Genomic DNA, 16,379 nt, shown 5'->3' on the forward strand with positions numbered 1-16,379 from the left:
GACAGGATCCTCAGAGTAAAATAGTTACACTGTGCAATGATCTTCCGATCCCCATCAGTACTGTAAAGAACGTGTTGCAGATTTGTTAGAAGTTGGAACTTCAGAAGTTCTCCAGAAATTTGTGGTGAACAAAATGGAGGTTTGCTGAAACCGATTTGAGTAGTAATGATCAGAGTTTAGCGAGCTCAATATTACGACCTGTGTATGCAAAATAAATGAATTGAATTAAGAAAAATGCATCAGACTCTCGCTCTTTTTGAATGTCTGTCTTCTGTGTCGTCTGTGCTTTCTATCCATTTTCTCTCTCTCTCTCTCTCTCTCTCTCTCTCTCTCTCTCTCTCTCTCTCTCTCTCTCTCTCAGCTGTTACTCTGTTCATGTTCCTCTATCTTACTATCCAGGGTCTCGGTGTTTGTTCAGGTTGTAATCACGGCTGTACGTCGTTCTGCATTGTATTTCGCCAAACAAAAGAGGGGTTCAGGTGCTGCAGATAAATCAATACATCCTGAATCTTTTTACCAAAGGCAAAACATTTTCATCGAGGAAAGATGCCCATGCATATTATTGACTGTGTGGGTTTTTTGTTTTGGAAGGGGGGGGGGGAGCTTACATATGCTTTCCAACTGCTTGGTTGAAGGTTTTAATCATTTTTTTTTTCTTTTGTTATTTCTATCCTTCTATCTTTCATACATGTTGGCCAAATGATTAAATGGCAGAAGTAGTTGTGATGCACCACCACCATGTATCTAAACTTACAGCAATTTCATACTTTAAGCCTTTTGTTCTGTTGTCTTGAAAACGTATTCTGTGTTTCAGGATCCTCCTGTGCTTCCAGTCGGTCAGTTCAGTGAGAAATTTGTGCACTTCATAACACCGTGGTGAGTGTTTTGTAATTCAGCCCTAACATTAGAATCTCACATTACAGAGGATTTCATTGTGGTTTAGGTTACCTGGCAGCAGCTTTACTTTGTTATAAAACTTCACAAACATGACTCTATCACAAGGGCTAGGCCAAAAACATTTGTTTTCTCAGTTCTGGCTACTGGCTAATATAAAACATTTCATTCATCCTGGTCAAGGTCATGGTGGATCTGGAGCCTGTCCTTGGAACACTATGCATGATGCACCGACACATTCACACAAAGGGGCAATTTAGTGTGGCATGTTTTTTTTGAAGGTGGAAGGAAAATAATTAACCAAAAAGAAACCCACCCAGACACTGAGAGAACATGTGAAACTCCACACAGAAAATAATTTGAGCTGAGGATCAAACCGGAAATCCTGGAACTGCAATGTGGACACACTATGAACTACACCACCATGCCATCCTCTAATATATTTCAATTATGTTAAACCCCGAGAGCCCACAGGTATGGAAAAAAAAAAACATCGTCACCTATTTTTAGCTAATAATCCAGTGAAATAGTAAAGTTAAATATGTAATTTTTTAGAGCCCTCCTCCCTACAATAGTAGTGAAAATGTCAAATAACCCTTTCCCTTCCCACATTTTGACCCCACCCCCTCTGTTAAAGCTACCTATGGCTCAAGAGTTTTTTAAGAAATTAAATTTTTAAGAAAAAGAGGGCTGGAATTTTTTTAGTCAGAAGTGTAAAAGAACAGCATGGAAATATGGGTGAATAGGGCAGCGGTTTTTGTCTACATAAAATAGGAATAAGTTCCACTTCCATTCACCAAAACCAAGTGAGAATTTCCCTGGCACACATCTCTGATCAATTTAAATTTCTTTAGAAACGGCACATCACACAATTAGTAACATCTTAGCAATTACATTCAAATTCAATTTACAAATGATTGCTGGGATTGACAGTGTTGGAATTAGCATATTTTTCTTTAGAATGGAAAGGTTTTGGGTTCATTCTCGGGGGGGGGATACTACCCCATCCATTTCGTCAAGTCCATATGATACATTCCAGGACGTTGATATGACCTGGCAGCGTTTGTCTTTTTAATTCATATGCTGCTCTCTTAAGCATTACTTAAGACAAGAACTTTACACTAATAATACAAATATTTTTACACACTTTTCCCAGGTTGTGCCCCAAGCACCCACAATCCCTACTGCCTCCTGTCCCTCAACCCCTTTCCTATTTGGGACCCACAAGCCCTGTGGCAATAACCAGATGTGTTGGGACTTGTTTAGCAGCTGTTGTTTACTCACCACACACCTTATTTACACACACAGGTCAACTGGTTTTGCCCTACCACCCCTGCCTGGCACTGCTATCTCAATGCCCCCTGCTATTATTATCCTGTTCTTGAGGATGCGTCATTCATCATGGCCCAAACAGCCTCTGTACACCTGTATGCCCCTGCAATCCTTGTTATCTTGTAAATGGGTCATGTTGAATGATTTACCCCAGCTATGAGTAAATCTGTGCCAAGGAGAGCTGTTTATGAACTTATTTTACCCCTCGTTATTAACCAAGGATGTCATTCAGTATCGGATCCATTCATTTATGGTGGCCTTTCTGAATATCTTGCGAGTTTTTAAACCAGGAAGCAAAAGATTTGCTTTAATGCTTAATTATTTCCATGTGCTTGGGTTACGTTTGCACTTTGTTAAAATGAGAGCTAGGTTCATAAATGTTCTCGGCTGTCCCTCCTGTGGCTTTATTTTATCTGCGTAATCTGTTTCTTTCCACAGCATGAAAAAACAGCCGAAAGAACGTCCCGCTCCAAATAATCTCATGGTGAGTGTTTGGTCTTTTTAGGATGTAGTTACTGTGAAAAACTGCAATATCAAAAGTATGTTTATTAAAAATGATTGAGTCAATGATTAAGTTGCAGCCTTTAAATGGTGTTTTTAAATCAAGACTATAGAAACTATATTTAGCAGGGTTAGGAGCCAGTGTGTGTTGATTTTTGGCTTGATTCGAATTGATTCAGTTGTAAGTAGTAGTAGTTGTAAGGCCTTTAATTATAACTTCTATTTGGTCACTTTCAGAACTTGTAATAGTGCGAAGATGGAGAACATTTAATATATCTAATATTTATCATTGATGTATCCTTTATATCCACTAACTTTAGCTTGAACTTTTCTTATTACAGTCGCAGATAAGTTAGCTTTTTTTTTTTTTTTTTTTTTTTTTAGAAATAAGATTAAAATGAGAAAATTTTAAAGTCACCAACAAACTAACTTACTAGATAGATAAAGGTCCTGAGAATTACTCTCTTAAAAGTGTCAAAATAAATAAATAATGTAGTCATAAAGTCTTAATAATGTCGTTTCCATAGTCTGAGCCCACAGAAGTGCATTAGTAGACTATATGGGAAGCACAGCAACAACAGTAATAATAATCATGTGATGTTTTGGGAGGTCCAAAAAATAAATGATCTTCATTTCAGCTGCAGTCTTAGTTATGACAGCATGATATTTAAAGTTGAGATAACATCGAGTTATAACTTAAAGTTACTTTAAAATTCTTACTTGGTGCAACAGTTCTGGTTTTTGTTCATTCACAAACATGAACATGGTGTCATTGAGCATTTGCACTAGGCTACGAACAAACTTCAAGACAGAATGGAAAAAGACATTTATTTCAGCCGTATATTATATATGGTCAGATTGTGTGTGTTGAGGTGTTCATAGTGTAAAAATCTACTCTTCTGAAGGTTATATAAATATTCTTTAATAATTTGTATGGCCATTGTTTGCCTTTATTCCTGCCTCCAACCACTTTTGTATCATCTGAACAGTTTTTGGATCCTTCAAGTTGTAATATTTATTTCCAATGCTTTAAGTGGAATGAGTGTCTCTCGTGTCTACGCTTCTTTCGCTCTCTGTATGTTCTTTGACATTGCTGTTAACTGTCTCACACACTTGTGCTGAAGCGCTGGTCTTATGAGTTAGACAGAGTCCTTCCAGATGGAATTTGATGGAAATCTCTGATAACGCTTTAGCACACAAGGTTGCAGCCATTGGCACTTGATGTATTGAAAGGCTGTGAACATTGTCGTTTCAGCACCATAGACAGCACCATAGACAGCAGCCTGGTCCACTGAGAGCCAGGTGCAAATGCAGCTTATGCACATGTGTGTAAATGGGTGTGTGTGTGTGTGTGTGTGTGTGTGTGTGTGTGTGTCAATACTGTTATGAGGTGGTTGTCTGACGGTACACAAGTTTCCACTCATGGCACTGAATTTCAAACATAGAAATGTAATTGATTTTATTGAACGATTTCTTAGTGAAACCAGCATTGATCCCTTCTCCTCATGCATTAGTGTATAGATGTGTACAGTAGTTGCTTAGGGTAGCTTGGTGGAAAAGCAGGTAGCGTTCATGCTCACAGCTCCAGAGTCCTATGTTTGTCTCCAAGTCCTGTATACTGTCTGTTCTGGGTTCTCGGGTTTTCTTCCACTAAAATGCTGGTCATGGCACAATATTTCACCTTTTTTCCATCCATCTACATGTTAACAGCATTTTCACCAAAAATGAACCTCAACAGTCACATCAGTTCCAGCGTGTTTTGCATGCGATTTGGTGTTGGTCATGTTTTCATCCAGAGTTAACATTTTTGGCTCTTATGACAAAGAAGAGCAGCTAATTGAGCTGATTAGCTAGTCAGATAGCTAATGATAGCTAGCATATCATAGCTCACGTTACAAGTCTGGAGAAGGACTTTGACCAGAGGTGGAACCTTTCTTTCTGGGAATAAGAAAGAGGTTCCTAAATTTCCCTTCAGGTCTCAATAATAAACATGCCACCATAAATATCTTTATGTACACAAACTAGTATAGTCTTAGTGAAGTTTTAAAGTGAACAATTAAAGATTGGAAAAAGACCAAGAAACGTTTTTACAGTCTTCAGTCGTTCAGTTTAGATGAGCCTGTGCCCACCGTAGACTCCGATTCCTGTTCTTGGCCTGCAGGAGTGGAATTTGATGTGGTCCATCTGCTGTTGTTGCCCGTCTGCCTCTTGATTTGGTGTGTTGTACATCTTGAGACGCTTTTCTGCTCACCACGGTTGTAAAGAGTGTCTATTTGAGTCTTGTCAGGACAAACCAGTCTGGCCATTCTCCTCTGACCTTTCTCCTCCACAAGACGTTTCTCCCTGCAGAACCGCCTGCTTCAGTACAGTACTCATTCTAGATTGATAATGTCTTTCTTTTCAGAGAAGGAGTAGATCGAGAGATTTTTCCTGTTTTGCTGATACACTAGATATCATTGACAGCAAGAAATGAAACTCATGAATTTGGTTTATGTGTGGGTTGCATTGTGGCTCTTAAGAAAAGAAAAGAAAATCATTGCTTGACTCCACTGAATGGATCATTTCAGTGAGTGCTGAAATGGAGAGCAAGATGTTATACGCTCACTAAAAGCAAGGCCAGGCAATTACTTTGTTTAACACATATCAGTTCAGGCTATTTTACTCAGTTTCAAGTTTCATTATAGTTTCTGGGTACACAAATACCCGGAGTAGTGATGATATTTCAACATGTTAGCAACTTCTTATTAGCACATGACTAGTGAATGATTTTTTTTTTTAAGCTTCTGTTTATCACCACGAATTTCAGCCTGATCAGATTGTGTGCCACATTTCTGCCATGTGAGACTCCAGCAGTGATTGTTTAGTGATTGACGTGTCCCCCCTCCCTATGGACTTCTCTCATTGTCACCCAGTTGTCATTGTCCTTTTAGCACTTTTTCTCCCAGAGGAGCAGGCAGCACTGCAGGCCTCAGCTGCAGCACATGATGCTGCTGAGGACAAAAGAGCGAGTGCTGTAGCCTACACCCCAAATCTGTTAGAGACCTATAGAGACCTATAGGCTTCCTCCCCTCCCTGAGGCAACCTGGTTACGGACAGGGTGTGCGTGCTCTCACGGCGGAGTGTGTCTACGTCTTTTTGTGTGTGCTTCTGTTTTCACAAATGTGTATGTGGGTAATAGCCTGGGCTCAGGGGAGAAGCCCTTTAAAGAGAGACGCATCGTCTTGCTGAATGCCTGTGGCCCGTACTGTAGGGAACAGGATGAGAGTGGGCTTTGAAAGCCCTTTGACATCGCTGTGATGACTTGTTTACACATTAGCACGCTGAGGAGTCCCACGAGAATGATCCTAGCTTTTAGCTTGATAACACTGTGGCTTTGGGGGGTGAAGCTCAAGCCCCCCCCACCTCTCTCTCTCTCTCTCTCTCTCTCTCTCTCTCTCTCTCTCTCTCTCTCTCTCTCTCTCTCTCATATCCACATAAAACAAGGTCTCCAAACTTCAATGAACACCAAAATATCGACTTCAAGTACTTATTTTAGTCTCCTGAAGCACTTCGGGGAAATGATGGACTCCTTTAGGCTTTTTATTATAAATATTTCCTTCACGCTATTTTAAAATATTTGGTGAAAAGGTTTGTGAAAAGAAGTTTCCGCTTTCTTCAAACACAATCAATCACCCACCCAAGACATGATTTTGCTTTGTAAGCTTTGAGCTGGTGCTTTGAGGCTAATGTAGCTTACAAATAATGGAAGTCGATCTCACCCAAAATCTATGTAAATATATGCCTTCACACTGTATATAATCCAGTTCTTGTATAAATGTACCAGTGGCACAGGTTTCATTTCACTTTCAGAGTAATCACATGCAACCTAACACTAATGTTGTTATTATTATTAATTAATATTGCATACTAGTGGCAGGGCGTCTTAGTGGTTAGCACGTTTGCCTCCAGGATTGAGGTTCGATTCCCGCTGCCCTATGTGTGCGCGGAGTTTGTATGTTCCTCCCGTGCTTCGGGGGTTTCTTCTGCATTCTCCGGTTTCCTCCCCCAGTCCAAAGACATGCGTTGTAGGCTGATTGGCATGTCTAAATTGTCCGTAGTGTGTGAATGGGTGTGTGATTGTGTCCTGTGATGGGTTGTCCCCCCACCTTGTGCCCCGAGTCCCCTGGGATAGGCTCCAGGCTCTTTGCGTGTGTATGTGTAGGATATGCAGTACAGAAAATGGATGGAATATTTCAGACTAATATTTTGCTTTTATGATAAATATTCAGTCAGTTTTTCTCAGGATACATTTCCATAAAAATCTAGTAATTAAATATGAAAATGATGCATTAGCTCAACAACACTCTCCTTCTTATCAGAACAATTCAGCATCATCATAATGCTGTAATTGGTGTCTTGAATAATTTATTTAATCAACATTCATGAATATACGCCATGTGAATGTAGCTAGCATGCACCCGGACTAGAAGATTTGACAGAAACTGTAGTTACCTATGGATTTAAATACACTTATACACAAAATATGGTCCTCAAGAAATACATTTGAGCTCAGTTTAACAATGGAAAAACAAAACAAAAAAAAGTATGCCTATGAAGGTCAAGCTGACCAAACTGGCTCTGCTCTCTGCCTCACACAATCACCTGCTGAACTTGTTTTAACAATGTTTGAAGTTGAGGGAAATGATTCATTTTTACTTTGTAATAGTTTTGTTCTTGTTCTATTTCATTCTCATCAAAGGATAACGCCTAAGAAAGCCATGTCGTGTCAGAGACACAAACATGTTCTTCTGTTCAAGGTTCGTCTAAACGTCTTCCAAGATCTTAAATAATAATAAAGCCTGTTCGAACTGCCTCAAACCGCTTCTTATCGGTACACAGAATTGTCATGCTCTGCTTTTCTTATATATAGTAGTGGTTTAGTACAAGGACTCTCATTATTCTATCCTGCTTTATTCTATCCTGTATTAACCATCTTTCTGTAATAAACCTTTTACCTTCAGTGGACGAGTCTGCGGGCGTTGTCTAATTTCCACGACAAAAGTACAAATATGATGATTCGGCCATTTTGGGTGAGATAGACTTGCATTATTTTTTAGCTAGTTGCGTTATTCTCGTAGCTCCAGTGCAAAACCAAAAATAAACAAAATGTCAAACACCAAACATGTTTATGGCTGGGTGACTAAATTTATGGCAGAAATGTTCTGTTCATTTTTGTTCCAATTAATCTAAGCATATTTTTGTATTTCTTAAAAAAAATTAATTGCAAAATATTGAGTGTTTTCATATTTCACTGCTGAGCAACAAACTGCCAGTAACACACACGGCAACGTAGAGACACTCACTCTGCCATGATTTAATCAGCAATCTTGTTTTTATTCACTGTAAATCTGATTAAGGGTTTTTTTTAAGCAAAACTTTGCAACTTGGATAAAAGCAGGTTGATGGAAACCCCGCTGTGTTAGGACGTCTACAGGTTGTCCAGTAAGTAGTCCTATGGCATGAGTAAAGCGTGTGTGTGTTGTTTTCCATGAAATCTTTCCTGAGAGTCCGGTGACAGTCATGATGCTCGGTGGCTGCAGCTCTCGGTACACCTGCCCTGCTCTTTTGTAATCTAGCTGAATAATCTTTCCCTTGGTGAGAGCTGAATTAAGAGATCATGAAGCTTTAGCCTAGTCTGAAGAAACACACACACACACACACATCTCTCTGTATCCAGTGGGAGCATGTCATTAATATGCAAATCTGCCAAGACCTAGTTATAACAGTGACCTCTTCACCTTTCTCACTCTGTCTGTCTGTCTTGTGCTATTTTCCCTACACCAATATCAGCCACACACACACACACACACATTACACGCCACCGTTGCTGCTCTTTAACACATTCTAATGAGGTGATGACCAACCACTTGTTATAATTGCTTTAGACTCCTTTTAATTTTCAAGCTTATTAATCATATGTAGAGTTATTTAAAAAAGCATAAATTAATCTTAGATTAAAAGGCCTATCACAGACTCGAAACAATTAAAGAGTAGGGTGAGATTTCCCCTGGGTTTGGCAGTTTTAACGGAGATTTCAGGTGATTATCACACTTTGATATGGGGCTGTGATTAATGTAGCCACACTTTTAAATGAGTTTTTTCCGCCTGACGGTAGAGAGGTAAGCAGAAGCTGATAATGACCTAACTAAAGCAGTATTTATTCTGCCTTTCCTCTCTTAATAACTTCCTCTGCATGGGTGCAATGGTAGCAGCAGGTGGGTTAATTAATGGAGGTGCACTTCTCGGCATGCTCTCAGAGACACATACACACACTTATTTTCTGTTCAGAGAGAACAGAGGGACACACAGGTGGCGAGTGGCGGGTTTGTGTGTGTGAATGTGGCCTGTGTCAGTCCATCCAAACAAGCAACTGACCGCCTGAGCTCTGATTTATTGCAGCTTGTCATTGTCCAAATGTGTGTAAGAGCATGCGACTGATCATTGACCGTGTGTGTGCGTGTGTGTGTGTGTGTGTGTATTTATATATTTCGTTCTCCTCAAATGTCCCTTCCCCTGTCCTTGACTGAATCTCCTCCCAAATGTCCTGCAAGTGCTCTTATTCTCCATGCCGGGTCAAAAACAGGCCGCCCTACGTGGTCGGACCCTCGTCCGGGCTGGCATGGTCACTGCAGAGTGCCGGGCTCAGCTGTATATTACTGCTCTATATCTGAGCCCGGAGCTGGTGTAGGCTGGCGAGGCTGTGCCCGGGCCGGGTGATTGATGAGAAGGGTGCTTGCTACGGCTCGCCCTCAGGACGGACCTCAACACAACCCAGAGCTGAGAGTGATTAACCTCACTGTGGCACACACAGAGCTCACCATTAGCAGGACAGCACGATTGATGGTCCCGCTCTGTCCTCACAGAGACCAAGAGTGCATGTCTGTGAGAAAAGGAGAAACGGAGTGTATGAAAATGACTGGCACTGTGTAGATGAATCTGTTGGCCTTGTTTTATAACAAGAATTTGGAGAATACAAAACTATTGGTGTCGATCTTTATTAGGGGTGGGCAGTATGATAAAAAAAAAAAATAGTTAAACTTGTAATCATGAAAAACTGAATTTAATGATAATTGTATGTTTTTATTAAAAATATAACACTGAAAAGTAGAACAAGTTAAGACGTTCCTGTAAAAATTTTAACATTTCATTTACAAAAAAGCTTTAACATCAAATCAGCTGCTTCCAAGTCAAGTTTTTTTTGTGTTTATTTCTTTTGTGATTTTGCTTTTCTTTTTTTTTTTTTCTTTTTTTAAAAAAAGATCTGCGATCTGTGTCAGGGGGATCTGTGGTGTTTTTTAACATCACATCATGATATTGTAATTATATTATCATATTGCTTAGCTGTAATCTTTATAATCAATTAGCTGTAATAAACAGCACTTAATTAGTCTTTTTTTTTTTAAAGATCTGGTCAAAGATTGGTTGATGAAGGGAAGTTTTCAGCATAATAGCTAAAATGTTGCACGATAATAGCTAAAATGTTCAAGTATTGGTATTTAAATCAACAGAAATCAGGCTTTTCTTTTACTTTTGTATATCCTAAGCTTGTATTCTTTGAAATGTATAAATTGTTCAAATCGAAATGCACCACCTCTTAGCAGCACAGTTATTCCGATAAATAAATGTCTGGATATGTCACTACCAAGTAAACAGTCCATCTCATGTATTTAATGTCATATTGCATATAATGTTACTGTATATCCAGTTAGGAAGCCAATATCTGTGTTGATTATCTGGGGGATAAAATGCGATCTTGGTTAAAACCCTTATTCATTTAATAACGCCCTTTAAAAATGTCCTTTGACACTCCTTTCATTTTCTATTCCTCCTTAATTCCGTCTCTTATTTAATTAGGATTTGCCCGTGCAGTTTAAGCGGGACACAAGTGCCTCTGCCAGAATCACTATATCGGAGTAATAAGGAAAGACACATTCATTTAAACAGCACAGAATGTCACTGCTAATTTATCTCCAAAGCCTAAAGCTCCAATCAGGCATCACAGTAACTGGGCAGCCAGTGGCAGGGTCACAGCGGAGACAGAAGCCTTTAAGTAACAGCAGCACAGCCACTATATCATACACCATGCTTTTTTAGCATATGCTCTGTTAATAAGATAGTTCAAGCAACGAGTTCGCTGTCACGGTGTTTTATCATTTTCCTGTTTGGGGGTAGAATGGAGGAAAAATAATCCCGCCAGTCACCTTGTCACAGTATTGGGGTCTCTCAGGGTCAAACCCAGTTCTTGTGTCTCATAATTGCTGCTCTACAGCAGTTTAAAAAGAGGTCTAACTGATTGCTTTTTCTCTTCCTGTCTTTTACAGGACCATCCATTTATTACGCAATACGATGACGGGAATACAGAGGTAGTATCCATGTGGGTTTGTCGGAGTTTAGAGGACCGCAAATCCCTGCAAGCTCAGGGGCTAATGTAAGGAGCCGTGACACAACAAGGAGCCGTTTTTTCCTGTTTCTATAAAGTGCCACAGAGGTTTAATGGCTGGACTTACTTGAAAGAGACCACCCATAAACACAGACTCCAGAGTGCTCATGGACCTTTTTATTTTTTCATGCATCCAATAACTCCAGATCTGTATTTTTGTTTTGTTTTGTATATTTGTTTTTGAAAACTTGTGCCGATTGCAGTGTAAATGTTTCAGGCTTATGACTCTCATCATTTCCATAGCAGATGGACCATGAAGCAAAAGCTTTTTAATAGGGCTGTTCCAGGATAAACTAGGACACCTCGTAATGCAGAGTAAACATTTTGCATTTTGATCCCTTGTGGTAAAGGCTGTGGGCGACCGATCACAAGATTATGAGGTAAAATCCCAGCATCACCACACTGCCACTTATTGGATCCTTCAGCAAGACCTTAACCGTTATCTTCTCAGTTTTTAATTGTACAACGGGCAAAAGAAGCGTTTTTTTTTTTTTTTTTTTTTTTTTTTTACTTGAATGAACAATCAGATATGATCCCCATGCTAAAAAGAAACGCCACGTTAGTCACCATAGGAGTGTATTGCATGCGGCGCATTGCTCTTTGTTTATATCCTGGGAAATCGATTCGACTCAATTTATTCGGAAATTTCAACTGGGACAGACAGAAAAACAAGTAACTGCTGGAGTGGTCCAGATTTGTCAGAATTCCTCTAAGATTGTGCATAATTGAAGCCATACTGACCGTGAACTCTTTAGCGAGTGCTAACCTGAGCATTTTCAGCACTGCGGTGTTTTTCGATGATATGACCCATGCTGCAGATTATTTAACTGTAGTGCTCTGCGTTTCCCTTAAGGTCGCACTGAAAGGCTCGTGCAGTACGTAAGCCACAATAACAGACCACTCAAGTCTTCTGTGCATTCAGTCCTACTCTTATTCCAGTTTGTGTAATGAACATAGTTATTACAGCCACTATTGAACCTCCTATGCACATAAATCTCAAATCTAATCTTTTAACTCGAATGACCCCACTTATCTATTAGATTTAATTCAAATCAGCATCATCCTCCCTCTCCACTACAGCATGTAATCATTCCACAGCAGGGAGTAAATAATTTTTTGCTCACTATTCTATTAACCACTGACAGCTGCCAACTAACATGCGTCATATGTTACAGCTGCATCAACCCAGCACATCTGCCTGCGACTGCAATACTCCATGGGCCACTTAAAGACGGTTTACGCCTTAATGCACTTATTGTACTGCTGTGTTTTTTATACAGCGTTACTTTAGAAATGAAGCAGTGCTACAGGTACATATTTTGCTTCCTGCACCACTTGGACAAGAAAGGAGTTGCAACAGTTAAAACCTGATGAGATGCAGAACATTTATACCCAAAGTATGTATAATACTTGAAGTTTTAAGGTTTTCTTGGTATGTTACCAAATTGTCATCCAGTTATCTTCATTTGTTTTTGACGTTTTTTTTTTGTTTAGGTTTTTATTTTTAATCCTGTTCAAATGCACTGTTACGTCTTTCTTTATTTCAGTCTCCTTGTTTTGAAGAGATGTGTGGTTCACCGGAGTCTCATTTCACATTGCTGTGGAAGTTTGCACACCTTCAACATTTTCCTAAGTAAATGAAACATTCAGGATATCGTGTCTGTCTTGATGCTCTGCTATAAACACTTCACTTCATTCTCTTTATATAAAGAACTGCTCTTCCAGCCATTAAAGGGCCATTTTAATGTGTGTAGTAGAAAATGCTTTCTGTGAAGAAATCCAAAAGTGTCCCTTATGCTTTTTTAACTGCGTATTTATTCGTCTAAATCCATTTGTAGGTGCACAAACAACACGGGCCTGGTCATTATTGTGAAAAATAATGTGGCATTAACTTTTCTCTATTACCTGAAATGTGTTGGTATTATTTTATTCTGGGGAAAATAATATTACAACCAATACTTTAGGCTTAATACAAAGCACAGCTAAGTTTAAATTGGACTTTTGATCTTGTTTAGAACATTTTTTTTTTTTTTTTTTAAGCTTGGTGGATATGTTGAATATCTCTATTCAAAAGTTTAGATGTTTAAGAAAGTGAAAAATATTTCAGGCTTCAGGACATTTTGAAGTGAGTTTGTCAGGACTTTCTCACAGTCTAATGACATGCAACATGTACTGTTTCGGAATCGCCCACATCCAGACTATTTTTTGTTGTTGTTGATGCGCTTCCATATTTCTTATAGTGATTATAAATTTTATATATAATGTTACATAAACTGCTCTAAGTTGTACAACTAAATGATTTCTTCATCTTCAGTCAGAATGTTATCTTGGTCAGGGTCCGGTGGATCCAGAGGAATACACCCTGGGCAGCATTCCATTTGCATTGCCTCAAGGCAATTTAATGTAGACAATCCACCTAGCAGCATGTTTTTGTTAAGCAGGAGGAAACCAGAGAACCTGAAGGAAACCCACTAAGACACAAGGTGAAACCCCATACACACTGTAACCCAAGCTCAGGATTGAACCAGGATCACTGGATCTGTGGTCTCGGCAGCAGTCGTCCCTGCTGCACCACAGAGCTGCCCTTATGATATCTCTCCACCTCAAACATCTATTTAAATACCAAATATAAATGCCACAGCTTTTTCTTAAATAATTGAAGACTTATGTGCTGAAAAACATTTACCGTTCGGCAAACCCACGCATAGCTGCTCTCATTTCTGTATACTGACTCAATGACACGCCCTTTTTCATACAGGCACACAGACACACCTCCTGTAGTGTGCAGTTTATGTAGGCTACCATTCTCTTGCCTTGATTGACGGGTGGCCACGCCCTGACCTCCATACGTTCCGTCGGTCATGTCGGACATTTACACAACCATCAAGGGCTGCCAAAAAAATTCAAATTAAACTAGTCTATAATCTGTAAAATATCAGCTGTAGATTTTACAGTAATATGGTGGCAGCAGGGTTACCAGTAAAGTACTGTAAAATGTAAACAACTGTGCAATATATTTACAATAAAGTGCTGTAATATCTTACATAGTGTAAAATAACGCATAATCCAGGACATTTACTCGTTTGTTTGATGTGTTTTAATCAAAACAATTTACTATAGATGCAGGATGCATCTAATCTAGAGGTTAAGGGTCTTACTTAACCGGGGCACTGTGGCAGTGTTGGGGATTTGAACACACCACCTTCTGATCTGTAACAATGATTCAATGCAGTTTATTAGTGAGAGTTAATTCAGTGGTAGTTCAAGCCCAGCACCTGCCCCAGTCCCTTGTTTGAATCCTTCAGCAAGACCCTTAACCTTCAGCTCAGTTCTATCCTGCATCAATTTTAAGTTGCCATCTTACTGGCAATGTATAAAATGTGCAGCTATGTTTTACAGTGATTTCACGTCATGCAGATTTGGAAGTTTGTGATAGTTGTATAAATGCCCGGATTTAGGTCTACATGGGGCGTGGTCACCTGTCAATCAAGGCAACAAACAGTAAGCTATTTCAGCCTCCATACAGTTGTTTAGTGTAACTTGCGACCCTGCTGCCAGGAGATTTCTGTAAAAAATGTTTCCAGTGTACCTTTAAAGTGCTGAAAACTAATTACATTTGTAAAACGTGACTATAAATGGTGTGTATTTCCGGCGGGCAGCGGTTTGAGCGCTCTCTGGCCTCGAGCTTTCCCACAGCGGTCCGGTTCGATTAGCGCGCGCGGGCCAGAAGAACAGAGCCGCCGCGTTTCACTGCTATTACCGAGATCCTTTTATCAATGTCCAGTAATTAAAATGTCACCACTTAATTTTCGGGCTACGGCGAACCTCTTGTAGCAATCCTGATCCTAATAAAAAAAACAGTAATCGAAACACTATTTTCACTCGAAACAAAAAAAAAGGTTGCAGCCAGGCGACTTAAGGAGTGTCAGGCCGAGAGAGATCAATATGAGCATTGCTGATTGATCTGGTGCTAAAGTGGAATTTATTTGGGGTCATGTGGCTTTTAGACGCTGCCGATAGAACTGGTTACTGTACTACATTGGCTTTCATCTGATACGGTTATTAAACGTCTCCCTCTGAATGACTCTGGCACTGATTTATGTGCCAATCTCTCCTCTGACCTCCAGAAACTAGACCTTGTGCTTTTTTTTATAATATATATATAACCTGTGTGTTTTCCCTTTAGTTCTCCTCACACTGCAGATCATATAGCTCTTCTCTGGATTAAGCCTTCTCACTATATATTTCATTTTCACTTTCTTTTCAGAAGTGTTATCCTATACATCCTCCATGTTTTTGTGTGTAATATGGTATGCAGAAGATCTGAAGTCTGTCTGAAGGCCTGTGCAGCAATGTAAGTGGACATGAAACAGTAAGTGGATATGAAGCCTCCTGAGTGGCTGATACAGTATGAGAAGGAAAGGATTAGGTTTCTCCTGAGCCCTAAGAAAGCTGCCTACTCCACTAGTCAAAACGCTCTCCAAACCGATCAGATGTTTCTCTTTCAGTAAGTCGTTTTCTTTACTGCTGCAGACCTGCATCTTGACGTGAATTCTGTTAGTTATTATAAATATTTAACGCATTGTATGTTATCCGGACTGGAGACCCTTTAGTGTCTCTAAGCATCTTTTTTTTTTCTTTTTTATAAATACACATATGCACTCATATTTGCAGAAACATATCAGCATCACTGTACATGATGGATTAATGCAGACTCAGTCTTTTACGAATTAAATACTATCCCAAATCACAATATTTTAATCATGTGCCTAATACTTGCTCTATTTGTCTGCAATAAAAATGTGTAACAACTAAAAACAGACATCTTCAGAGTATAATCTATAAACTCCTTATCCAATAAACCTAATCAACCAAATACACCCATACATTAAGTCTAATTATAGCTATATTACCACGAGGACATTATTTTCTACAAAACAGGCCAGTGTACTGGTTTTTCCTTGACCTTTATCCAACCATATTGTATCACTAATTCGTTTATTCCTGTATGTAATATAATATCTAGTATTAATGAACTAATAATGCCAGATGTTTCTGAAATACAATATTTATCCTATTGATTAAAATGTGCCCTAAACAACCATTGATTACTTAAAAGCATGTCACCATCATGTCGTGCTGCAAACAAAAGGACTGCACGTTAAACTAATCT

At 39.3% G+C, this 16,379-nt stretch overlaps 1 protein-coding gene across 4 annotated transcripts in view; it reads left to right on the plus strand.

The window, feature by feature from the left end:
- map2k5 (mitogen-activated protein kinase kinase 5) overlaps window positions 1-12,858 on the plus strand; it is a 64,555-nt gene extending 51,697 nt beyond the window's left edge. For 2 of the 4 annotated variants that reach the window (XM_017459171.2, XM_017459172.2), the window contains exons 20-22: window positions 815-876; window positions 2,665-2,710; window positions 11,088-12,858. In XM_017459171.2, coding sequence (XP_017314660.1) covers window positions 815-876; window positions 2,665-2,710; window positions 11,088-11,198 — 219 coding nt within the window. In that variant the 3' untranslated portion in view covers window positions 11,199-12,858. The remainder of the gene's footprint in view (window positions 1-814; window positions 877-2,664; window positions 2,711-11,087) is intronic. The other 2 variants (XR_001810945.2, XM_017459173.2) reach the window with 2 other exon arrangements.
- The last annotated feature ends 3,521 nt before the right edge of the window (window positions 12,859-16,379 follow it).

This window comes from Ictalurus punctatus, chromosome 27 (genome assembly GCF_001660625.3).
Source record: "Ictalurus punctatus breed USDA103 chromosome 27, Coco_2.0, whole genome shotgun sequence".
NCBI classification, from domain to species: domain Eukaryota; kingdom Metazoa; phylum Chordata; class Actinopteri; order Siluriformes; family Ictaluridae; genus Ictalurus; species Ictalurus punctatus.